Raw genomic sequence first — 26,634 nt, 5'->3', positions numbered from 1 at the left:
TTTCTAAAAGATAATTTGTTTTTTCTTAATTTTTAATGTTTATTTATTTTTGAGAGAGAAAGCGTGAATGGGGAAGGGGCAGAAAGAGAGAGGAAAACACAGAATCCAAAGCAGGCTCCAGGCTCTGAGCTGTCAGCACAGAACCCGACGCGGGGCTCAAACTCACAAACTGTGAGATCATGACCTGAGTCGAAGTCGGATGCTTAACCAACTAAGCCACCCAGGTGCCCCTCTAAAAGATAATTTGAAGGAAAGACGCTTATATTTGATCATGTATACATAGTTTTTACAGGAAAAGGGATAATAGCTTATATGTCTAAAGAGCTCTTATAATAAATAAGAGATTAACATGTCAATGGAAATAGGCAAGGGATTAAAAAAAAATAGGAATTTACACAGAACTAAAACCAGCCAAAATTCACTTGATCTTTTTTTAATTTTTATTTATTTGAGAGACAGAAAGTTGGTGGGGGGGGGAGGGGAGCAGAGGGTGAGAGAGAGAGACACAGAGCATCTTAAGCAGGCTATATGCTCAGTGTGGAGCCCAATGTGGGACTCCATCCCATGACTCTAGGATCATGACCTGAGCCGAAATCAAGAGTCCCACTCTCAACTGACTGAGCCACTGAGGGACCCAAAACTCATTTTAAAAAGACCTATCTAATGCAAATTAAAATATAAAGGTGGTAATGTTTGTCTGGCAATTAGTATTAGATTTAATAAATATTTATTGACCAAATAAATGAAGTAACGGTTTTCACCAGATAGGAAACAACTTTTAAATAATATGAATTCTCACAATTGACAGGATATCCAGACAAAAGATAATCGTATCAGGTAACTACCAATTCAAACTAGTGATATTAAACATCTAGACTCTAGATTTTATTTAAGCTTATAGCTTTTGGATAAAATTAAGAGAAATACATTTTAGAACAGAATATAGCCATTCTCAAACAAATTTCACTTTAAAAAATAGTTGACCATAATGTTAATGTAAATGATAAGCCAGTGGTGACTTAATCTATAAAAGAAAAATTAGTTTAAACTATATCATTTAAACAAACAGTATTTAGAATATATGAAATTCTGTATTAAGGTATTTATAAACAGATATTAATTCCAAATATTACTATCCCTCATGAGACAATTTTACCCAGTATATGGTCAGATGGAAATAGAAAAGAGCAAAAAAGCAGATATTCTGAATAAGGTCACTAAACAGAAAGTGGGGTTTCTTCTTCCCCCCCATCAGCCTTAATTCCAAAGAGCAGTAGAAAACTCTGAGGGGAAAACAAGTGCCAATCTATCATTGTCATATTATTTACCCTTCTTAATGTTTGGGGTTCTCCTAAAAAATTAATTATTTTCTTCATCTGCAGTTTATCTATAGTGCCCAGAAACCACTGACTTCCTGGAATTTTTATTAAGAATTCCACATTCTTGCCATGTTTTTCAGATACTGTGCTCTCTGCCAATAAATTCTAATAAATTTTCACTTCTTTTCTTTCAATAACATCTTAGAGAATATGATTCAGACTCAAATTAATCACCGATCACGTTAATGGTTCCTAGGAGTTTACTTCCGATACCCCTTATTATATTAAATCAGACTTGATAGTGTGCTAGATCATTGCTCTGCTGGGTTTTCATAAAAGTACTGGTATTTAATATGATTTATACCTGGTTTTCTGTTAATATCTTTGCTTATTATATGCTTTATTTTTAAAAGACATTCTCAGCAAATGGCATCCTCTTAAAATATATCATTCTTTTAAAATGTTTTACAGGAAGCATTTTGCAGTAAAATGTGTTACTTATTTTATATTATAGTCACATAATAGTGAATAGGAATAGTTTATTTAATTTATAATCAAAAAATTAATATTTAACTGATATTTTGGAAAAAGTATGCATACATATATGTGTTTTGCTTATATAAAAGATCAATTATATGCCAAGATTATCAGGAAATTTAAAGTCTTTTTTTTTTTTTTAAATTTTAAGCTTTGTAGCAAAGGGGCAGCTCTGGGAAAACCATTTGAAGCATCTGCTGAAGATATAGCAAGTGTGGCAAGTTTCATTGAGACAAAGCTTGTTACATGCTATCTACGCATGAGGAAACCCGACCTTGCCCTGAATCATGCACACAGGTAAAATGAAGTATTAATGGCTACAAGTAAACTCTGTTCATGCAAGCAAAGGGCACTATGTGAGCTTGTATTATCAACTTCCATTTCATTTAAATTTAAAGACAAAACAAAAAACGTTTCTTTAGTACTTGATTTATGTTAAACTAGATAATGATAAAGAGGACAAAGGGCATCTTAAACCCTAATGGAAGAAATAAACACACAACTACACATAATGCAGGGCAAAATAAAAAGGCAGATATCTGGAGTAGCAAATTACTATAGGAAGAGAGGAAGGAGTGAATAAGGTAAGTGAGGGATGAGAAGGATGAGAAGGATTTCCAAAAATGCACAAGATATGGAAAATGGTGGAAGGAAATTCAGACTAAACCATAAGCAAAGAGTTGACAGTACATGGTTTATTTGATGATAGGATGTCTGATTCAAAGGATGCTTTGCAAGGGTAGGTGTGACAGCTGTCAAAAGGTGTGAAACACTTTTTATCATTGTCCTTAAAGATTTCTTTTTATAGTTCTATCCTTCTTCAGAACTCTGGATCATTATGTTATCTTGTGGCTTCCCAGAATCCCCCAGGCCTCTTTTTCTTCTGTAAACATGTACCTCTCATATGTCCTGTTTCCTAAATGCCTTACTCTTACCATGGGTAACAGTTTAATATACAGCAAAGCTAAAGTGATTATGTTATGCTTTTCAAATAGCTGTTTGCTTAGAATTATGATGCCTCCTCCCTTCCTTGCCTAACTTTGAGCAATTTACCTAGAACTTCTTGTCTTATTCATTCTCTGGTCTCACACATTCTGCACTTCTTTTGGATACAAATAACAAATCACTATCAACATGAGAAGATAATGCCTGTCTTGTTAATCACCACTAGGAACCCTAACTATCAGTTGTATTAAGACCCATCTTGTAAGTGGGAGATCTGCCAGCATGGGAAACATTATTTATGGCTCCACATCCATAAGGATTTAAAAGATCTCCCCAAGATTCCTCACGGTCATAAGGAAATCTCAAATCTGGAGGCTTACCCTTGCCATCAAAGACCTGCAGACAACAAAATCACTTTGAAATCCACAAGATAACCTGCTTGAAAGAAATTTCCCTGCTTAAGTCAACTACAGAACCTCAAGGCAGAGTCTCTTTGACACCAAAAGAAAATTCAACCCAATACTTTCTGGAAGCATTTTATGCATCCATAGTTTCCAAACCCAATATTGGGACATGCAGTCTGTCAAATAATTTTATTCCATTTCCATTTGAAAGGATCAATATTGGAAATGTAACATATATTTCAGTATGTCAAAATACTGGAATTCCTGGGCTACTTGGGTGACTTGTAATTACAAAAGGAAAAATATTTGAAATTGGAACTGACCTGGAAAATCTATAGGCATATGTAAACAATAATAAATGAAGATGCACAGAAAGTAACTATATATCACCTTCTCCATGGTTTTTACCACACATAAAGACAGCCACCAGCATGGCCAACATTTTAAGAAAAATATCTCCTGGATATCAGAATGGGTTTGATGGATTTTTAAATCATTTTTTAAAGTTTATTTATTTTTGAGGGAGAGTGACAGAGACAGAGACAGATACAGAGTGTGAGCAGGGGAGGGGCAGAGACATAGGGAGACACAGAATCTGAAGCAGGCTCCAGCCTTGAGCTGTCAGCACGGAGCACAATGCAGGGCTCGAACCCATGAACTGCAAGATCATGACCTGAGCCAAAGTCAGAGAAGCTTAACTGACTGAGCCACCCAGGTGCCCCTAAATCATTTTTAATAATAAAAGAGTTCCAAATGGCATGATCACATAAAAAATCAACTCAGTGTTATAAAAATAAGTGATGAACATAAATGTGAAATTGCACTGTAATCCAAATATAAGAAACAATAAAATGCTACAGGTCCTAACAATGCAAAGGTAAACTTCAATAATTTCACTGTTGAGATTTAGCAATTTTTGTTTTAAAACTAAGAGAACTCTTTGAAGACTTAAAAATTGCTGAGGATATTTAATGGTGAATAGTAAAATGATCTTACCAATTACACTCAGATTAACTTTTATCTTTTTTTTCTATAGTATAAGAACTTTTGCTTCTGTTTCTAAGTTGAACATTAAATAAGAAACGCAAATCAATAAAGGTTAAACAGTCAATTCATACAATTAATAATGCACTGAGTGAAATAAATCATTTTACTGGGCTTGTCATACTGCAGAACTGCAGAAGCCAGTGCATATGATTCTAATATTAAAGTGTTTTTAAAGATCTCAGATTTTAAAACACAGACTGATATATAATCAATAAATATATTTCTCAAAATAAATTAATTAATCAGAATTCTCAATCTAGAAATAGCTTACAATCATTAATTATACAATGAATGCAGAACTTTCCTTTTGTATTATTACCATATTGTGATGGTTGATACTAATCATGAATCAAAATTAAAATATTCCTTTTTTGCATTTATTTGCATTTGCTAAAGCATTCTTTCTTTAATTTTATGTAAATGTGAGGTCTGCTGCATATCTTTAGGAGATTTGTTAGCACAAAAATTAGCTTAAAAACCATCATGTAGTTTTGCTTCTGATAAAACTAAATGCATATTGTTTTGTCATGTGGAAGACTACAGGGACCATAACTTTATGGTTTTAAGTTCAACAAAGATACATTTTGAAATTAATCAGATGTGTATTGATATTTAAAATATGAAACTAAGTGATAGAAAGGCTCTAGAAACAATTATTAATAATTTTTTTCCTAATAACACATCCAAAGTGGCAGGTATGTATACCATGGTATTTTTACTTCAACCAAAAGTGATGCCTAGATTCATGAAACACATCAATTCTGTGCTTACCTCATCAGATTAGTGCCATTGTTTATCAGGAAGTGTTTTGAATATTCCTAAGATTGATTTCTACTCTCAACAAGAGTAGAAATCGTGCTGTAACTCTTTTTCTATCATATAATTACATTTTGATGTATATAATTGTAAAGATTTTAATGATGCATGCCACTTTTTTGCGTGTTTCTCACCTATAGATTCTTGTTTGTTTTCATTGCAGAATTTTGATGCCACAAGGTAGCAAGCAAGATGAAATCTAAAATACCAAATATGTACAAAAGATCTGATTTTCAATTTTTTTTTATAATGGTGGCATCTACATTCATTCATTCATTCATTCATTCAACAAATATTTATTGAATGCCTATTAATACCCTGTGCTATGCAAGTGGGGAAGCAGTTGTAACAGGAGATGTATGGTATTTATACACATTAGAAGAAATGTCAAAGTGTGAAAAACAAATGAATATTAATAAATACATGAGAAAAAATAATGTGATAAATGTTATGAAGGAAATAAACATAATTTCATGTTGCAGAGGCAGTATGGTATATTGAATCGGAGAAGAGTCTGGAATATGACTGCCTAGGTTCAAATTCTGACACCCCCACTCATTAGTTAGCCTGAGTTTAATTCTCTATGAAGTTAGATTATAATAATAGTACCTACTTCACAAATATTATTTCACAAAGTTTTGTGAAAATAAAGTTTTGTGAAAATTAAATATTAATCCATGAATTTTTTTTATTCCATCCATGACAGAGTTACTGGTAATGGACCTATTTTTCCACTGTAAACAACTATAAAACTGGACAAAATATATTAGGCAACTGTTTTCAGGTAATGGACAATGGTCACAGCAGGACTATGATCCTTGAGAGAAGGGAAATACACATGGTGAGCCCCACAATTTTCTCAGTTTTTTGTGAGGGTTATTTTCCTGCCCTAATTCGGAGAGATGGATAACAAGTTAAATTGTTGTCTCACTGAACTGAGGAGGCAGAGATGAGAATACTAGACTGAAAAAGGGAAAAGCTATAATTTATAGGGTAAGTGGCCTAAGAAGAGGGAGCTGTGTGAGGGGTAGAAGTCTGCATGAGGATTTATTATAGGTTCTTAGCTAATGTGAGGAGTGAGGCTCCATGTAGCAGAGATTCCCTGCTGCAAGACTTAGTGCTAAATGGAAATATGAGAGGACCTGCAGTGATGGGATATGGTGGAGTGTCCACATGAAAAGACCTCAATGAGTACCTCAGTCATTCAGTTGAGACCCCAGAAAGGCCATGTTTAAGAGTAAGGATCGTGGCCTCTAGAAAGGACCACACATTAGGATTAAGCTTAAAACCAAAATAGACCTGCCCTACCAAAGACTAAAGCTAAGCATGACAAGAAAAAATGTATACACCATTTAATTATTTGATAGGGGAAAAAAGAAATCAACAAATTTGCAAGGATGATGCATAATCTGATTCCTTACACAGTTTCATCCAGAATGTCCAGCATAAAATTAAAAATTAATACACATGCAAAGAAGTAGTTAAATAAGACTCATACTTAAGAAAAAGTCATAGAAACAGACCCTGAGCTGCCCCAAATGTTGGAATTGGTAGAGAAAGACTTTAAAGAGCTGTGAAATATAGGTCCAAGGCCCTTGAGATACAATGGTAATAATAACTGAAGAGATGAGAATCTCCACAGAAAAATAAAAACTAAGAAAATAACTAAATGGAGATTTTAACACAGATTAATAAAATATCTGAAATTTTGAAATGTACCGATTGAACTTTGGAGACTGCTAAAGATTGAAGACAAATTATAGAAATTACCCAACATGAAGAATGGAGAGAAAAGAGATTTTAAAAAATTAACCAATACTTCAGTGACCTGTCCTCAGGTAGAGTAGCAGGAAATCTAGAATACATGTAACTGAAGTCTCAAAGGGAAAGGAAAGAGGGAATCGGACATTAAAGTAGTTACTGAAAATTTTCCAAATTTTATGAAAAAATAGGAATATTCAGTTAGCCCCAACCAGGATAAAAACAAAAAGAACCACATCTAAGAACATCATAATCAAATTCTTGAAAATCCAACATGGAGAGAAAATATTAAAGGCAGCCAAAAGAAAACAATACATTACATACTACAGAACAGTGATACAAGTAATAGATGACTTTTAATCAGAAATAATAGAGGCCAGAATACAATGGACCAACTTTAAAACTGATGAAAGAAAAACCATAAATAATAAGATTACATATTTTGATGTGAAATATTTGACTACAATACCACAAAGGCCTGTGGGAGGGAGTACAAATGTCATTTTACTACTAAGACTTTTACATAACATAGTACAATATTAACTCTAAGTAGTCTGTGTTAAATTAAGGTTGCATGTTATAATCCCTACAGTAGCCATTAAAAGATAGAAAAAGTATAGCTAGCAAGTCAATAATGGACTTAAAATTATATACTAAAGATTCAATTAACTAAATATAAGTCAGAAAGGTGAAAGAGAGGAACAAATAATGGATGGAATACTGGAAGATAATAGCAAGATGGTAGAGTTGAACCAAACTATATTAATAATTACATTAAATGTACATTAACTAAACTTTCCAATTAAAAGGTAGAGATTGCCAGTCTGGATTAAATCACAAGATTTAACTATATACTGTCTACAAAAAAGATATAGGTTGGAAATAAAAGGGAGAAAAATGATCTACTTATACAGTAAACATAAAAACTTGTTTTTATGTCAGGTTTGTCTATATTAATATCAGACAAGGTAGAAATTAAGAAAAGGAGCATTACTAGAGATAAAAATAAGACTCTGTAAAATTTTAAAAATGTGAAATCTGACAGAGCTTGTTCCCTAACCACAATGGAATATGGTTAATGTAATTATTATATCAGAAATCATTAATAGTAAGATATCCAGAAAATCTCTCCAAATACTTAGAAATTAAACAATGTACATTTAAATCACCTTTGGGGCAAAATATAAGGAAACAAAACAACCAAAGGCATGGATTTGAATCTCTGCTTCATCAATTACTAGCTTTGACTTCTGCAAGAAACTTAACTTCCCTTTAAATCAGTTTTCTCATTGTTAAATCTAAGTAAACTGATTTAAGTCTTCCCTGAATCTCAAAATATATCATATTTGTATTTTTTTCGATCCCACCACCACCATTTTCAATGGTATTTATTATTATTTTCAGTGGTATTTATTATTACCAATACACTATATCTGCATAGAGGAGATTATTATTTTTCAGATACCTTTTTGAATCCATCACATACTCCATAAAGTAGACAATTTGAAAACTTCTATGAAAATACAATTTTTAAGGTGTTATATACACAATTTTGAGTAAAGTGTTCAGAAGTGATATGAGCTTAAAACATTAAAATATTTGGAAAGAGAAGAAGATAGCAGTGGAGTGGGAAGACCTAGGCTTGTCTCCTCCCATGAACACAACTAGATAACTATCAAATCATCCAAATACCCCAGAAATTGACCTGAAAACTGACAGAACAAACTCTTCAACCAAAGGGAGAGAAGAGACCACACTGAAAAAGGTAGGAAGTGTGGAGATGTAGTTTAAGGGAGAAATGAATCATGGGTGCTGTGGAGAGGAGGGAACCATGGTTGCAGAGAAGGGCAAGAGAGAGAAAAGCACAGAGGGAAACACACTAGGAGAACATTTCCCCAAAGCACCTCCCCCCCCCCCCGGTTGGCTTGGAAGATGAGATGGACTGAATTTTGTGAGTTCTTGCAACCAGTGGGGCTTAAAGCCTGGATTTTTAAAGGTCAGTGGGCTTGGCTGGGGTAGAGCCTAGGGGGTATTGCCCTGCTCCTGGAGAGAAGGCAGGCAAATAACCCAGGAGCAGCAGGGATACAGCAATCTTTAGAATGCCTGGGGCATATGGGAGGTTGGAGGCGGGGAGATTATTCACTCTTCTTGGAGCAAGTCCCTGAGAAGCAAGAGTTCACAGAGTCACTTCTCCAGAACAAAGGAGTTGGCTGACACCACTTTCCTTCCCAGCCCCTAGCATAAACACAGAGCCACCTACAAGAAGCAGTACAACACTGACACTGGCTGCCTAACTTGCTTATACCAAGACACACACCCCCCCCCACCCCCCCCCCCACCCCATGCTCCGGCAGGACTGCTGTTCTCAGTTAAACTTCCTCAGTCCCAGTGCAGCAGTCCCCTCACCAAGAAAACCAATACAAACCCCTACTCACACCACATCAACCAGAGAGTTCTGCAGGACCTCAATTCTAGTGGAGTTGGTGTCAAGTCTTATTTCAGAAACAAACTAGAACACACCTAGTTTAAATTTGCCATATTCAGGCCAGGGACTGAACACTGCCCAAAAACAGCAAGAACAGCCTCTGCAGATGATCAGCCAAAACACAACAACAGAGCACATGCAGCACACACTGGAGACACTCCTTGAAGCAACAGTCCCTGGTTACTACATAACCTTTTATTCATTAAGCTATTACTTTCAGGACCAGGAGACATAACTGGATTTTCTAACACAGAGAAGAAAGCAAAAACGTAGACAAAATTCCAGGATGGAGGAATTTATCCCAAATGAAAGAACAAGATGAGGACATGGCCAGAGATCTAAGTGAAAAAGATACAAGTAACATGCCTAATTGAGAATTTAAAGCAGCAATCATAAGGATACTCACTGGGCTTGAGAAAAGAAGACATCAGTGACACCCTTACCACAGAGATAAGTTTAAAAAGAATCAGAGACGAAAAATGCAATAAATGAGATTGGAAACAGGCTTGATGCAATGAACAGCAGACTGAAAGAAGCAGAAGAATGAGTCAGTGACCTAGAAGACAAAATAATAGAAAATAATGAAGGTGAACAAAAGAGAGAATTATGCAGCACAAAAATAGATTTAGGGAACTCAGTAACTCCATCAAATATAATAACATTTGTATCATAGGATTCCCAGAAGAAGAGAGAGAAAAGTGGGGGGGGGGGGGGGGGATTTATTTGAAGAAATAATATCAGAAAACTTCCCTAATTTAGGAAAGGAAACAGACATCCAGATCCAGGAGACACAAAGAACTCCCACCAAAATCAACAAAAGGAGGCCAACACAAAGGCATATTGCAACTAAACTTGCAAAATATAGTGACATAGGAAAAATCTTAAGAGCAGCAAAACGAAAGAAGCCCTCAACTTACCAGGGAAAACCCATAAGGCTAGCTAGAGATTCCTGAACAGAAAGTTGGCAAGTTGGAAGGGAGTAGCATGATATATTCAAAGTGCTGAATGGGAAATATCTATAGCCAAGAATACTCTATCCAGCAAAGTTATCATTCAGAACTTAGAAGGAGAGATCAAGAGTTTCCCAGACTAAAAAAAACTGGATCAGATGGATGTAACAAATATACTCAGAACATTCCATCATAAAATAGCAGAATATACATTCTTTTCAAGTGCACATGGGATATTCTCCAGAATAGATCACATATATGGTCACAAATCAGGCCTCAACAATTACAAAAAGATTGAAATCATACCATGCACCTTCTCTGACCACTAGAAAAAAAATTGGAAAGACCACAAATACATGGAGGTTAAAAAACATGCTACTAAACAGTGAATGGGTCAACCAGAAAATCAAAGAAATTTTAAAAATAAATGAAACAAATGAAATGAAAATGCAGCAGTCTAAAATCTTTGGGATGCAGCAAAAATGGTCCAAAGAGGGAAGTATATAGCAATACAGACCTACAACAAGAAGCAAAAAAATCTCAAGTAAACAACCTAATCTGACACCTAAAAGAGCTAGGAAAAAAGAAAAAAACACAACAACAACAATAACAAAAGAAGCCTAAAGCCAGCAGAAGGAAGGAAATGATAAGTATTAGAGCAGAAATAAATTATATAAAATCTAAAAAGAAACAAACTATAGAAGAGATCAACTGGAGCTGGTTCTTTGAAAAAAATCAGTATCACCACAAATTACAAACAATTATGAGAGAATATTATGAAAACCTATACACCAGCAAATTGGAAAACCCGGAAGAAATGGATAAATTCCTAGAAACATATAAACTACCAAAATTGAAACAGGAAGAAATAGAAAACCAGAACAGACTGATAACCAGCAAAGAAATTGAATCAGTAATCAAAAAACTCCCAAGAAACAAAAGTACAGGGCCAGATGGCTTCATAGGCAAATTCTACTAAACATTTAAAGAAAAGTTAGGGGGGCCTGGGTGGCTCAGTCAGTTAAGCATCTGACTTCAGCTCAGGTCATGATCTCATGGTTCATGAGTTCGAGCCCCATGCTGGGCTCCATGCTGACAGTGCAGAGCCTGGAGCCTGCTGCAGGTTCTGTGTCTCCTTCTCTCTGTTTCTCCCCTGCTTGCACTCTCTCTCTCTCTCTCTCTCTCTCTCTCTCTCTCTCTCTTTCTCTTTCTCTCAAAAATAAATAAACGTTAAAAAAATTCTAAGAAAAAAAAATTTTTTAAATAAAGAAAAGTTAATACCTTTCCTTCTCAAACTATTACAAAAAGTAGAAAAGGAAAGAAGACTTCCAAATTCATTGTATGAGATCAGCATTACTCAGATACTAAAACCAGATAAAGACTCCACTAGAAAAGACAACTACAGACCAATATCCCTGATGAACATAGCTACAAAAGTTCTCAATAAAATACCAGAAAATAAATTCAATAGTACATTAAAAAAATCATTTACCACAATCAAGTAGTATTTATTCCTGGGTTGCAAGGGTGGTTCAGTATTCACAAATCAATCAGTGTGATACACCAAATTAATAAAAGAAAGAATAAGAACCATATAATCATTTCAATAGATGCAAGAAAGGCATTTGACAAAGTACAACATTCATGATAAAAATCCTCAGCAGAATAGGTTTAGAGGGGAACATACCTCAATATACTAAAGGCCATATATGAAAAACCCACAGCTAATATCATCTTCAACAGGGGAAAGCTGAAAGCTTTTTTTTCTGTATGGTCAGGAACAAGACAGGGATGTCCATTCTCACCACAGTTGTTCAACATAGTACTGGAAGACCTAGACACAGCAATCAGAAAACAAAAATAAATAAAAGGCATCCAAGTAAGCAAGGAAGAAGTAAAATTTCATTAGTTGCAGATGACATGATACTCTATATAGAAAACCCAAAAGACTCCACCAGAAATCTGCTAGAATTAATAAATGAATTCAGTAAATCCAAAGGATACAAAATCAACATATAGAAATCTGATGCATTTCTATATACCAATAATGAAAGAGCAGAAAGATAAATTAAAAAAAATCCTATTTACAGTTACACCAAAAACAATAAGACTCCTAGAAATAAACCTAACCAAAGAGGTGAAAGACCTGTACTCTGAAAACCATAAAACACTGATGAAAGAAATCGAAGATGGCACAAGGAAATAGAAAGACATTTCATGCTCGTGAATTGGAAGAACAAAATATTGCTAAAATGTCTATACTACTCAAAGCAATCTACTCATTTAATGCAATCCTTATCAAACTACCAACAGCATTCTTGACAGAACAAGAACAAGCAATCCTAAAATTTATATGGAACCACAAAATACCCCTAATAGCCAAAGAAACCTTGAAAAAGAAAAACAAAGCTGAAAGCATCACAATTCCAGACTTCCACTTATATTACAAAGCTGTAGTGATCAAAAGAGTATGGTACTTGCATAAAAAGAGACACATAGAACAATGTAACAGAACAGATAACCCAGAAATGAACCCATAACTATATGGTCAATTAATCTTCAACAAAGCAGGAAAGAATATCCAATGGGGAAAAGACTGTCTCTTCAACAAATGGTATTGAAAAAACTGTACAACAACATCCAAAAGAATGAAAGTGAACCACTTTCTTACACAATACACAAAAATGTATTCAAAATGGATGAACAACCTAAATGTGAGACAGGAAAACATAAAAATCCTACAGAAGAACATGGGCAGTAACCTCTTGGAAATCAGCTGTAGCAAGTTCTTTCTAGGCATGTCTCCTGAGGCAAGGGAAACAAAAACAAAAACAAAAAACTATTGGGATTTCATCAAGATAAAAATCTTCTGCACAGTGAAAGAAACAATCAACATAACTAAAAGGCAACCTGTGGAATGGGAGATGGTATTTGCAAATGACATATCTTATATCCAAAATCTATAAAGAACTTCCCAAACTCAACACCCAAAAAACAAATAATCCAGTTAAAAAATGGGCAGAAGACATGAATAGACATTTTTCCAAAGAAGACAATTACTGTTTTAAGTGATCTTAAAACAGACATGATTCATGCCCACCTAAGTCCCTGGTAACAGACCCACCAACTGCAGATCCTACTGTGGATGCAGCAACAGCCACATGACCTGGCTCTAACTCATGTCAACTCCAGTTCCAGAGGTAGTCCCATCAGCCTGGATAACCAATGGGAGCCAATATTGGAGCACACATATATTTAAAACAAATATTAACAGAACTAAAGGAGGAAATAAACAGAAATACAATAATAGCAAGGGACTTCAATACCCCTTTCCCAATAATGGATAAGTCATCCAAACAGAAAATCAAAAAGGAAAAGCAGACTTGCATAACACTATAGACCAAATGGACCTAACAAATATATACAGAGGCGCTGTGGCTGTTCCCCACTGATGTGGAGTGGTAGTAGCTAAATTTAAAAATATAAACACACACACACACACACACACACACACACACACACACACACAGAATATTCCATCCAGCACTACCAGAATGCACATCCTTTCCAAGCCCACATGGAACATTCTCCAGGATAGATCATAAATAGAGCCACAAAGTAAGTCTTCACAAATTTAAAAATATTGAAAACATGTCAAATATCTTTTATGACCACAACAGTATGAAACTAGAAATAATTTAAAAAAAAAGAATATTGGCGAATTTACAAATGCATGCAAATCAAATGACATACTCCTGAAAATCCAATGAGTCAAAGAAATCAAAATGGAAATCAAAAAGTATCCTGAGTCAAAAAAAAAAAAAAAATGAAAACACAATATACCAAAACTTATGGGATCCAGCAAAACCAGTTCTAAAAGGGAAGATTATAGAGATAAATGCTTACATTAAGAAAAAAGGAAGGTATTAGGAGTGACTGGATGGCTCAGTCAGTTAAGCACCCTACTCTTGATAAGCAGCTCAGGTCATGATCTCACCATTTTGAGATTGAGCCGCATGTAGGCCTGTGTGCTGGGTGTGGAACCTGCTTGGGATTCTCTCTCTCCCTCTCTCTCTGCCCTTCCCTACTTGCACACACTTTGTCTCTCTGTCTCTCAAAATGAAAAAGGAAATATTTTAAAAAAGAAAGAAAGATGTTAAATAAACAACTTAACTTCATACTTCAAGGAACTTGAAAAAGAAGAACAAACTAAACCTAAAGTTAGTAGAAAACAAGAAAGAATAAAAATTAGAGCAAAATAAATGAAATGTAGAACAAAAAAAAAACAGAAAAAAATCAACAAAACTAGAGTTGATGTTTTGAAAAGATAAAAAATATTGGCAAATCTTTAGTTAGACTAATCAAGAAAAGAGAGGATTCAAATAAAATTATGAATGAAAGAGAAAACATTACAGCTTATGCCTCAGACATACAAAAGATTATAAGAGAATACCATAACCAACAAATTTGATAACCTAGAAGACATGGACAAATTCATAGAAACGTACAACCTGCAAAGACAGAATCATGAAGAAATAGAAAATCTGAACAGACTAATAAGTATGGATATCAAAGCAATAATCAAAAGCCTTCCCTCAAAGGACCAGAGGGCTTCACTGGTGAATTATACCAAACATTTAAAGAAGAATTAACTCCACTCCTCTCACACTCTTCCAAAAACTAGAAGAGAATAAAATACTTCCAAACTAATTACCCTGATACAAAAGCCAAACCAGAACACTTTAAGATATGAAAATTACATTCCAATATCTTTGGTTAACATAGACACAAAAATCCTCAGAACAATACTAGTAAACTGAATTCAACAGGACATTAAAGGGATCATGCACTGGGGCGCCTGGGTGGCTCAGTTGGTTAAGCTTCTGACTTCAGCTCAGGTCATGATCTCATAGTCCATGAGTTCGAGCCCCACATCGGGCTCTGGGCTGATAGTTCAGAGTCTGGAGCCTGTTTCATATTCTGTGTCTCCCTCTCTGCCCCTCCCCTGCTCACGTTCTGTCTCTCTTCTCTCAAAAATAAACATTAAAAAAAAAAAGGATCATGCACCATAATCAAGTGGGATGCATTCCTGAGATGCAAGGATGGTTCAACATTTGTAAACAAAAAACATAATACATCACTTTAACAAAATAAAAGATAAAAATCATATGATTATCTGAATAGATGCAGAAAAAGCATTTGACAAAATTCAAAAGCCTGGTGATAATAAAAAATATATATCTCTCAACAAATTAGGTAAAGAAGAAATACAACCTCAACATAATCAAGACCATATATGACAAGGCCACAGCTAACATCGTACTCAATGGTGAAAAACTCAAAGTTTTTCCTCTAAGATCAGGAACAAGACAAGTATGCTCATTGTCACCACTTATATTTAACATAGTAGTGGAAATCCTAGCCAGAGAAATTAGGCAAGAAAGATAGATAAAAGGCATTCAAATGGGAAAGAAAGAAGTTAAATTGTCTCTATTTGCAGATGGTGTGATTTTATAGACAGAAACCCTAAAGATTCCATCAAGAAACTGTTAAAACTAATAAAGAAATAGGGTAAAGTTGTAGGAAACAAAGTCAACATACAAAAATCATTTGCATTTTTATGCACTAACAATGAACTATCTGAAAAAAGACATCAAGAAAACAATCCTATTTATAATAGCATCAAATATAATAAAATAATACTAAGGAATAAATTTAACCAAGGAGATGAATGACCTATACACTAAAAACTGTAAAATATTGATGAAAGATAGAAGACTCAAATAAATGAAAAGGTAACCTGTATTCATGGATTAGAAGAATTAATATTGTTAGAATATCCATACTTACCAAAGCAATTTATAGATTGAGTACAATCCTATGAAAATTCCAATGGCGTTTTTCACAGTCGAAAATGCAATCCTAAAATTCATATGGAACCACAGAAAACCCTAAATAGCCAGAGCAATCTTGAGTAGGAACAAGGCTGGAGGCATTGCACTTCCTAATTTCAAACTATGTTACAAAGCTAACAAAGAAATCAGACCCGAATGGTATTGGCATATAAACAGACACATAGATCAATAGAACAGAACAGACAAACAGCCCAGAAATGAACCCACATATATATGAAAAACGGATCTATGACAAGGATGCCAAGCATATACAATGGAAAAAGGATAGTCTCTTCAATAAATGTTGCTGAAAAAAAAATGGATATCCACATGCAAACTAATGGAATTAGATCCTTATACCATGAACAAAACTCAACTCAAAATGGATTAAAGATTTAAAAATAATCTCTGAAAGCATAAAAGTCCTAGAAGAAAATGTAGGGGGGAAAATCTCCTTGACATTCATCTTGGCAGTGATTTTTTTGGATAGGACACCAATAGTACATGCAACAAAAACAAAAATAAACAAGTGGAACTATGTCAAAGTAAAAGGCTCCGCCCAGCAAAGGAAACAATGAACAAAAAGAAAAAGCAACCTATGGAATGGGAGAAAATATTTTCAAACCTTATATATGATAAGGAGTTAACATCCAAAATATACAAGGGACTCTTACAACTCAAATGCAAAAAAAAATAAAAATAAAAAACAGATTAAAATATTGGCAAAAGACCCAGATAGACGTTTTTTCAAAGAAGACATACAAATGGCCAAGAGATATATGAATGGGCATCAACATTACTAATCATCAGGGAAATGTATATCAAAACAATGAAATCCCACTTCATATCTATTAGAATAGCTATTATGGAAAAAACAAGAGAGATGCCTGGGTGGCTCAGTCAGTTAAGCTCTGGCTGTTATCTCACGGCTTGTGATTTTGAGTCCCACATCAGGTTCTCTGCTGTTAGCACAGAGCCCACTTAGGATCCTCTGTCCCCCTTTCTCTCTGCCTCTCCCCCGTTCATATTCTGTCTCTCTGTCTCTCTGTCTTTCTCTCTCTCTCTCTCTCTCTCTCTCACTCTCTCTCAAAAATAAACACTTAAAAAAAAGACAAGAGAGGGGCACCTGGGTGGCTCAGTTGGTTGAGCGTCCAACTTTGGCTCAGGTCATGATCTTGCTGTTTGTGGGTTTGAGCCCCGTGTTGGGCTCTGTGCTGACAGCTCAGAGCCTGGAGCCTGCTTCACATTCTGTCTCCTTCTCTCTCTGCCCCTCCCCACTTGTGCTCTCTCTGTCTCTCAAAAATAAATAAATGTAAAAATAAATTAAAAAAAAAGACAAGAGAGAACAAGTGTTGCCAAAGATACAGACAAAAGGGAACCCTTGCACATTGTTGATGGGAATGTAAATTGTTATAGCCATTTTAGAAAAAAATAGTCTTCAAAAATTAAAAATAGAACTACTGTGTGATCCAGCAATCCTACTATTAGATAGATACCCAAAGAAATAAGGTCAGTATCTTGAAAGGATATCTGCATTTACGTGTTCATTGCGACATTTTTCACAATAGTTAAAATAAGGAAACAAACTGAATGTCTGTGAATGGATGAATGGATAAAGAAAATCTGATATGTATACAAACACACACACACACACACCCAATGGAATATAATCCAACCATAAAAAGCAGGAAATCCTGTTATTTGTGACAACATGAATGAACCTGGAGAATGTTATGCTAAGTGAAATAAGCCAGACACAGAAAGACAAATACTGTGTGATCTCACATGTGAACAGTCTAACTCATACAATCCGAGAGTAGAATGGTGATTGCTGGTGCCTGGGGGGGTTGGGAAAATGAGAAGATACTGGTCAAAGGTTACAAACTTTCAGTTATAAGATGACAAGTTCTGGGAATCCAACATAGAGCATGAGGACTGTATTGTATATTTGAATTTTGCTATTAAAATAAATCATAAGCGTTTTCACCACACCAAAAGAAAAAAAAAAGGAACCATGTGAGGCAATAATGTGTTAATTAACTTCACTGTGGTAATTTCACAATGTGTACATGTATCAAGCCATCATACTTTATACTTTAAATACATACAATTTTTGTCAAATATACCTTAAAACTAGGGAAATTTTAAATTTAAATTGGTAAGCAAAAGTAAATAAAGTTTGGCCATTAAATTCAATAGTTCAATAGTATTAAGACAAAATAATCCTCACAGTTTGGATGAACTTAAACAAAATCACAATATTAATAAAAAAAAATGGGAGCATTGCTGGTGCCAGTTTCTTCTTGATATGAACAAATGTGTAGGCTACTAAGTAGCAAGCAGTGTTGATACCACTTGGAGGATAATAATAGGAACACAAAAGAAAAATGTTTGATCTTAACCTGAATGTATACAACCCTGGGTACCTTACAGTGTCTTGCTTTGAGAAAACATATGGGTAACCATTTTAAAGACACTGCCATTCATTTCAAGAAAGACATTACAGTATCCGTACTCATTTTTCTCAACTTAGAAAGGTTTGAGCTAGGAAATGTTTCTTCCTAGCTCCATCCTTTGATAATCCCTTGATTACTGGCTATTCCTTCCAACTGAATGAAATTAACACAATCTATATGTTTGTGTGACCATGTATACATGTATGTTTACATGAGCTGAAGAGCATGAAGATGATAAATGGGTATCACGGCGTAAGGATATCTGGTTGGACTTTTTGCAAGTCAGGCATTTTGACTCTTCAAAAGCTTAGGCATGTTAAAAAACACTGTATGGATCATTATTAGTACCTTTATGTATCTTTCTATTTTCTCCCCACAAAAATATATTTACCTATAAAAAAGATACTTCCACTGAAGATATATGAAGCATAACTCTAAAAGAATATAAAACATTCTCATTTCTGTGGAAAGGCAAAGTATTCACTGTGCCATACTGCAGGGAACAGCCACGATACCTTTCAGCAGTGCAAAACAGACCACATAAGAAACAGTTCTCAAGCAGGAATGAGAACAAGTATTTCTCAAACACCTTCCTTGTAGCAGGTGTGATTAGGTGCTTCATATGCTGTCTTAGTTAATCCTTCCAGTAACTTCTGAGTTTTCCTTACTACCATTTTACATTTTACATTTTACACACCTAGCAAACATTACAGTAATTTTTCTTTCTCCTAAAAACTCTGGTATCATCTCATTTCAGCTTAAAAATAATGAAAATCATACTATCTTTAAAATCTGGAGGGGTTCCCACCCCAGATTGAGGTAGCAGTGGGATATAGGGAGCATTGTCCCTAAAATCATAAAATTATAGGCTCACCTTCCACTTCTCTGATTGGTTTGAAAAATCCTTGCTTTTCACATGTGTGATTTGTGGGTAATGATATGTAGCAAGTCTACTGCACAACATTGATGCAACACAGGTTTTAAGTCACGAGACTCTAACATACATCATCACCACTTTTTTTTTCTTTTTACCTGAAGCCCTGCCTCTTTGTGATTATCACATAAATTAATAAAACTGTCTTGAAAGATAAACACATAGCCTTATTTGTGTTTTAAAAAATTAAGTGAGAAAAAAAGACAATGAAGTTTAAAGCAAATAAATTCCAAAAAATAATTAAATATGGTCATATATTTTATCCAAGGAATATAAATGTCCAAGTGTCTAAGAATCATTATTTGCTTATCTTAATAAGAACACAAGAAACACACCCTGATAGCTCAGACATCTTATTTGAAGTTTCTTTTCTAAAGGAGAAGAAACAAGGGAAGCAGGAGAAGAAGAGGAAGAAAGGGAGAGGAAGGGAAAGAGAGGAGGAGGAGGAAAAGGAAAAGAAGAGGAGGAAGGAGAGAAGGAAAGGAAGAAGGAGAGGACGTGAAGAAAGAGAAGGACAAGTACATGAAGAGGGAAGGGGAGGGAGATAAAGAGGCAGAGGATAGGAGGAGAAAAAAGAAGAGGAAGACGAAGAGGGGAGAAGATGAGGCAGGGAGGTGAGGAGGCTAGGAGGAGAGGAGGGAAAAGGAGACAGCAGTGACTATTTCTGATATGAGAGGAAAATTTAAGACATACTAAAGGCAGAACAAAACAGATTGACCCTCTCTTGAGTTTTCATTAATAAGCAGGGTCTGAAGCTGGATCAGATTTTCTTTCTTTCTTTTCTTTTCTTTTCTTTTCTTTTCTTTTCTTTTCTTTTCTTTCTTTTTATGTTTTTATATATTTTTGAGAGACAGAGACAGAGCACAAGTTGGAGAGGGGCAGAGAGAGAATGAGACAAAGAATCCAAAGCAGGCTCCAGGCTCTGAGCTGTCAGCAGAGAGCCCGATGCGGTGCTCAAACTCACAAACTGTGAGATCATGACCTGAGCTGAAGTCAGATGCTTAACCGACAGAGCCACCCAGGCACCCCTGGATCAGATTTCTTGAGTTGCCTGTCCAAGTTGCAAAAGATATAATAAAAGGATTATATTCTATTTATATTAAATAAATTCACAACTTTTTATGCTTATTTTTAAAAATTATGACAGCTTGCAATAGATCAGTTACAATAACCCTGGCTTCAGCATTCCCGTATTACCTCCATTATACTTTACCATTGCTCCAATGGCTCTTCACCCAGATAGGTCATCATCTACCCTTGTATTCAAGTTGACTGCATTTTAGTTTATAATCATCTTGCTTGGTGTTTTATGTCTCATCCTAGTTGCATTCTTTCTCTTATAATAATTTAGACTAGCCTTAACTCTGGAGTCAGTATCCATTTGGCTTTTACCTTTCCTTTCTTTTTACTCATAGATATAGAAATGGTCCATAAATGAAGAAGCAGTATATTAATGTAATGGAGCAGTATTCTTATGCAACAATGCATCTGCTGTCAGGACCCCGCTTTGGAATGTGAATCTACCATTTATTGCTGGTTTGTTCCCCTGCTTTTGATTTCCATGTGGTTCTTGGAAAACAGACCAGGGGTGCTAATGCACAATTCCCATGCTGAATACTGCCTTCAGGGAAATGTTGTTCATTTTGGTCCTTGAAACTGGCAAATAGGCTGCACAGGCACACCTCATGGTTGAGTTTATTCCTATGTTATTTTAAGATGATTCTTTTATATTGGTTTCCCATTTTCTAATACACCAGCTCTAAAATCCATTCTGAAGGAATGAACCAGTCATTTAGTCTTTCTGAAACTTCTTCCTCTGTAAATTCTCACTGGGATATTAAAAGCAGTAATGTCCTTAAAATTTTGAAATGTTATAAAACATGTAATTGTTGTGGACTGGGGTAAGTATGAATAATAAAAACAGCAGAGATATGTTTGTTTCTACTTCCTGCAAGGTCAAGTGATTTTTTTAATTTGAATTCAAGTTAGTTAACATATAGTGTAGTGTTGGTTTCAGGAGTAGAATTTAGTGATTCATCACTTACATATAACACCCAGTGCTCATCACAAAAAGTTCCCTCCCTAACGTCCATACCCCCCTACCCACTTCCCCTCCAACAGCCCTGTTTGTTCTCTGCATATAAGAGTCTTGTGCTTTATCTCCCTCTCTGTTTTTATCTTATTTTATTTTTCCTTCCCTTCTCTTATGTTCATATATTTTGTTTCTTAAATTCCACGTAGAGGGGAAATCATGTTTGTCTTTCTCTGACTTATTTCTCTTAGCATAATATGCTCTAGTTCCATCCCTGTTGCTGCAAATGGCAAGATTAAGATTTCATTCTTTTTGATCACCAAGTAATATTCCATTGTGTTTATATACCCCATCTTCTTCCTCCATTCATCAGTCAGTGGACATTTGGTCTTTTTCCGTAATTGGGCTATTATTGATAGCACTGCTATAAACATTGGGGTGCATGTGCCCCTTTGAATCAGTATTTTTGTATCCTTTGGATAAATACCTAGTAGTGCAGTTGCTGGGTCATGGGGTAGTTCTATTTTTAATTTTTTGAGGAACCTTCATACTGTTTCCCAGAGTGGCTGCACCACCAATAGTTGCATTCCCACCAATAGTGCAAAAGGAGTCTCCTTTATCCACATCCTCGCCAACATCTGTTGTTTCCTGAATTGTTAATTTTAGCCATTCTAACAGGGATGGTGGTATCTTATTGTGGTTTTGATTTGTATTTCCTTGATGATGAGTGATGTTGAGCATCTTTTCGTGTTTCTGTTAGCTATCTGGATGTCCTCTTTGGAAAAATGTCTATTCACATCTTCTGCTCATTTTCAAACTGGATTATTTGGTTTTTAGGTATTGAGTTTTATAAGATCGTTATGTATTTGGACACTAATCCTTTATCGGAAATATCATTTGCAAATACCTTCTCCCATTCCATAGGTTGCCTTTTAGTTTTGTTGATTGTTTCCTTTGCTGTGCAGAAACTTTTTATCTTGATGAGGTCCCAGTAGTTCATGTTTGCTTTTGTTTTGCCTGCCTCTGGAGACGTGTCTAGTAAGAAGTTGCTGCGGCTGAGGTCAAAAAGGTTGCTGTCTGTTTTCTCCTGTAGGATTTGATGGTTTCCTGTCTCACATTTAGGACTTTTATCCGTTTTGAATTTATTTTTGTGTGTGGTTTAAGAAAGTGGTCCCATTTCATTTTTCTGCATGTTGCTGTCCAGTTTTTCCAACACCATTTGCTGAAAAGACTGTCTTTTTTGCATTGGATATTCTTTTCTGTTTTGTCAAAAATTAGCCATACATACATTAGTGGTTCCATTTCTGGGAAGTAAAAACCCTCAAGAAAGTAGGGATAGAAGGAACATACCTGAACATCATAAAGGCCATATATGAAAGACCCACAGCTAATATCATCCTCCATGTGGAAAAACTGAGAGCTTTCCCCCTAAGTCAGGAACATGATAGGGATGTCTACTCTCACCACTGTTGTTCAACATAGTACTGGAAGTACTAGCCTCAGCAATCAGACAACACGAAGAAATAAAAGCCATACAAATTGTCAAGGGAGAAGTCAAACTTTCACTCTTCACAGATGACACGATACTCTATACAGAAAACTTGAAAGACTCCACCAAAAAACTGCTAGAATTGATACTTATGTATCAATTCAGCAAAATCATAGGATATAAGTTATCCTTATGTATCAAGTCAGCAAAATCATAGGATATAAATTCACTGTACAGAAATCTGTTGCACATCTATACATCAATAATGAAGCAGCAGAAAGAGAAATCAAAGAATCAATCCCATTTACAATTTCACCAAAACCCTAAGTTACCTAGGAATAAATCTGACCAAAGAAGTAAAAGATCTGTATGTTAAAAACTATAAACTGCTTATGAAAGAAATTGAAGAAGACACCAAGAAATGGAAAAACATTCCATGCTTATGGATTGGAAGAACAAATATTATTAATATGTCGATACTACCCAAAGAAATCTACATATTCAATGCAATCCCTATTAAAATAACACCAGCATTCTTCACAGAGCTAGAACAAACAATTCTAAAAATTTTATGGAAGCAGAAAAGACTCTGAATAGCCAAGATAATGTTAAAAAAGAAAATCAGAACTGGAAGTATCACAATTCCCCACTTCAAGCTGTATTAGAAAGCTGTAGTCATCAAGACAGTATGGTAGTGGCACAAAAACAGAAAACAGGCACATAAATCAATGGAACAGGTCAATGATTTTTTAAGTAATTCTAGATTTTCAAAGATTCATTCTGTAATTATAAATAGAGTAGATCTATAAGTTTTCTTGTAATGTGGTGAATGAAGCTTTAGCAATCAAAGGCCTGAATTTGAATTCGTGTAACATCAATGACTAGCCTTGACTTTTACAAATTGCTTAATTTCTCTTTGTATTAGCTTCTCTGCATTTTTCAGCATCTCTGAACAAGGGGTAATGACTATATCTTCCTCAACACTTGTGAAAGGGGTTAAATGATATTATAGGTGTGTGTTTTGCAAATGGAAAATTTTTGTGCAAATCTTAGCCTTAAGGTCACCATTGTGTTTTATTTCAAACATATCAGGTGATTAGCCTGAAATGTTACAAGTATAGGACTCACACATTTCTTTTCATGAGCACATTTGCACTGTTTAGCACAGTGAGCTGTTTAGTGTATGTAATGCTCATGAACAAAGTGAAAACCATTTTGATGGTCCCCTTTGGGACATATTTATTTTTAGTCTGCTGGTTTGTTGCCTTTACACCCCAAAAATCTCCAGACAAGTAGAAATTGAAGCAATCAAGACCAAAACTAAAATTGAGGAAGCCTAAGAAAATACAAGGAACTGCTGAATATTGGATGTCCAAAAAATGTTAAAAATAATTAATTTTTTCAGAAAAATGGGGGACTACCCGTGTTTCCAAATTTAACACTGTTTTAAGAAATTAAAGCTTATTCCCATGAATCTGCCTCACCCAAGCTAAACTGTAAAATTGACATTTGTATCTTACTCTTGAACCAACTTTCATTTGTGTTTCCCAATCCTTTCAGTCCTAAGGATCTTGTCTGAGATATTTGGTATGGAGAAGTCACTGTGTAGTCTATTACAGACAGGGCCACAAGTAGCAAAAGACAAACTTGGGGCAGACCAGTTTTTATTGGAGCAAGTAAAAAACATGGCCTAGATGCCAACCCCTATTCATTTTATAGCTTTTGCTAGCCTGTGTTGGATATTTTAAATTTTCTCTTTGCTCCTTTACCAGATAGAAATCTCTTGTTGAGTGTGCCTGACTTGCTCTGACTCTATTAGTTTACCTTAGAAGATCTGACTACCTTACAAATATAGGTACCAGTCTACTATTCATTTTAATTTTCACAATTCATGAATGCGTATTTCATGAATATGGATATTTTATATCATTGACAACATAGTATTAGCCTCAACTAGCATTTTGCAAATCCTGGGGTCATACTATTACTGCTGTATTTGCCTAAACCCTCTGTCATTTCCTCTTCTGTTGCTATGGCAAATATTCCTTATGTTTATCCTCTCTCAGCCCTGTGACCTTTCCTCATTTTTCATAGAAGTCTGAAGAGCAGCCATATGCTAAGTTATAACACCTTTACTTTGAGAAGAAATGTCTCCTTGATGGCACTGCCTATAACTTTGCTCACAGGTTATTGCTCTTACACACAATTCTTAAGACTCTTCTTCACTGAAAGAAATGCAGACCATGTGCCTTTCTTAGGTTACCTGAGGCAAAGTAATTTTCTAATTGGATATAAATGTTCTTATGGTATTATCAATAATTAGGCTTTTTTTAAAGCAAATATGACTTTTACACAAAAGACAGTAATATTTACAGTAGTATTTGCTATTTTTGTGGTGTTCACAAGAGATTAGCAGGTGAAAGAAATCTAATATATAACCTCACTACTAATTAATTTCAATCTTTTTGGTTTTTTTACACTTTAAGTTCCTATAAGATTTTCTTGTGGAAACTGTTCAACAGATACAATTTCTGAGAAAGTAGTTTTTGTTTTTTGTGGAAAGAAAATAATATGAGAATAACATTAAGAAGTCACATGTATGTACCCCCCCCAAAAGAGGCAGAGATATTTTGATTTTAGAAGACAGAGAAAAAGGATGGTGTTATATAGTACAAATTATTAAGCAAGTATGTCCCACGTGCCTTATCATCTTCCTTCTTACAGGTACAGCCATCATATAAATTTTGACTATTTATTTGCACATTAGTCCTCAAACTAGCCTTATAAACCATTCTATTTTTAAACATTATCGAGTATCCCAAAGAGCTTTGATTTATATGGGTAATATCTATAAATATTTACCATATTAGAGATTAAAATGTAGAAATTTAAAAATATTTGTTCATTTGAAAATAATAAACCCATTACATGTTAACATAAAATACATATTTTATTAGAAATAACTATATTTTCAGGGCATCTTGGTGGCTCAGGCGATCTGACTCTTGATTTTAGCTCGGGTCATGATCTCGTGGTACATGGGATCAAGCCCTGCGTCAGGCTGTGCACTGTCAGTGCTCTCTCCCTCTCTCTCTCTCTGCCCCTCCCCTGCTCACACTCTTTGTCTCTCTCTAAAACTGAATAAATATTTAAAAATAAATAAATAAAAATAAAAATAGCTCTATTTTCCAAAAATGCATAGAGGAATAGCCTTGTTTCACATGTTGTAAGTCTCTGTAATGTATAGCATCTTAAAAGGAAACTGAGTTCTCATACTTGATTCTGCATTCACTCTGTTGCTATATGTTTGCACTATATGAAGAAAATCCAATCTGACCCAGATGTATAATTAAAAAAGGAAAGAGAACGTTAATAGACTTTTCAGATAATCCTGAATATCCTTCTTGATACTATACCAAGACTTGACAAGTGAGAGTTTCTTTAAGATTAATTACAGTGTGGATTCTGAAACCATTATCAATCAACTTGTACTCTGTTACTTTAAAAGCCATTGGTCTTTCTTATACTTTGAATGGATTGTTCTGAGTTAGTAACATCATACATT

General features: G+C 34.9%; 1 protein-coding gene across 4 annotated transcripts in view; it reads left to right on the top strand.

Annotated features, from left to right (window-relative positions):
- SPATA16 (spermatogenesis associated 16) overlaps positions 1-26,634 on the top strand; it is a 245,119-nt gene that overhangs the window by 76,775 nt on the left and 141,710 nt on the right. For all 4 annotated transcript variants that reach the window (XM_058730511.1, XM_058730512.1, XM_058730513.1 and 1 more), the window contains exon 3: positions 2,008-2,153. In XM_058730511.1, coding sequence (XP_058586494.1) covers positions 2,008-2,153 — 146 coding nt within the window. The remainder of the gene's footprint in view (positions 1-2,007; positions 2,154-26,634) is intronic.

Source organism: Neofelis nebulosa, chromosome 5 (assembly GCF_028018385.1).
Source record: "Neofelis nebulosa isolate mNeoNeb1 chromosome 5, mNeoNeb1.pri, whole genome shotgun sequence".
Lineage (NCBI taxonomy): Eukaryota > Metazoa > Chordata > Mammalia > Carnivora > Felidae > Neofelis > Neofelis nebulosa.
The sequence above is the reverse complement of the archived record's forward strand: the minus strand, read 5'-3'. Positions and strand labels throughout refer to the sequence as shown.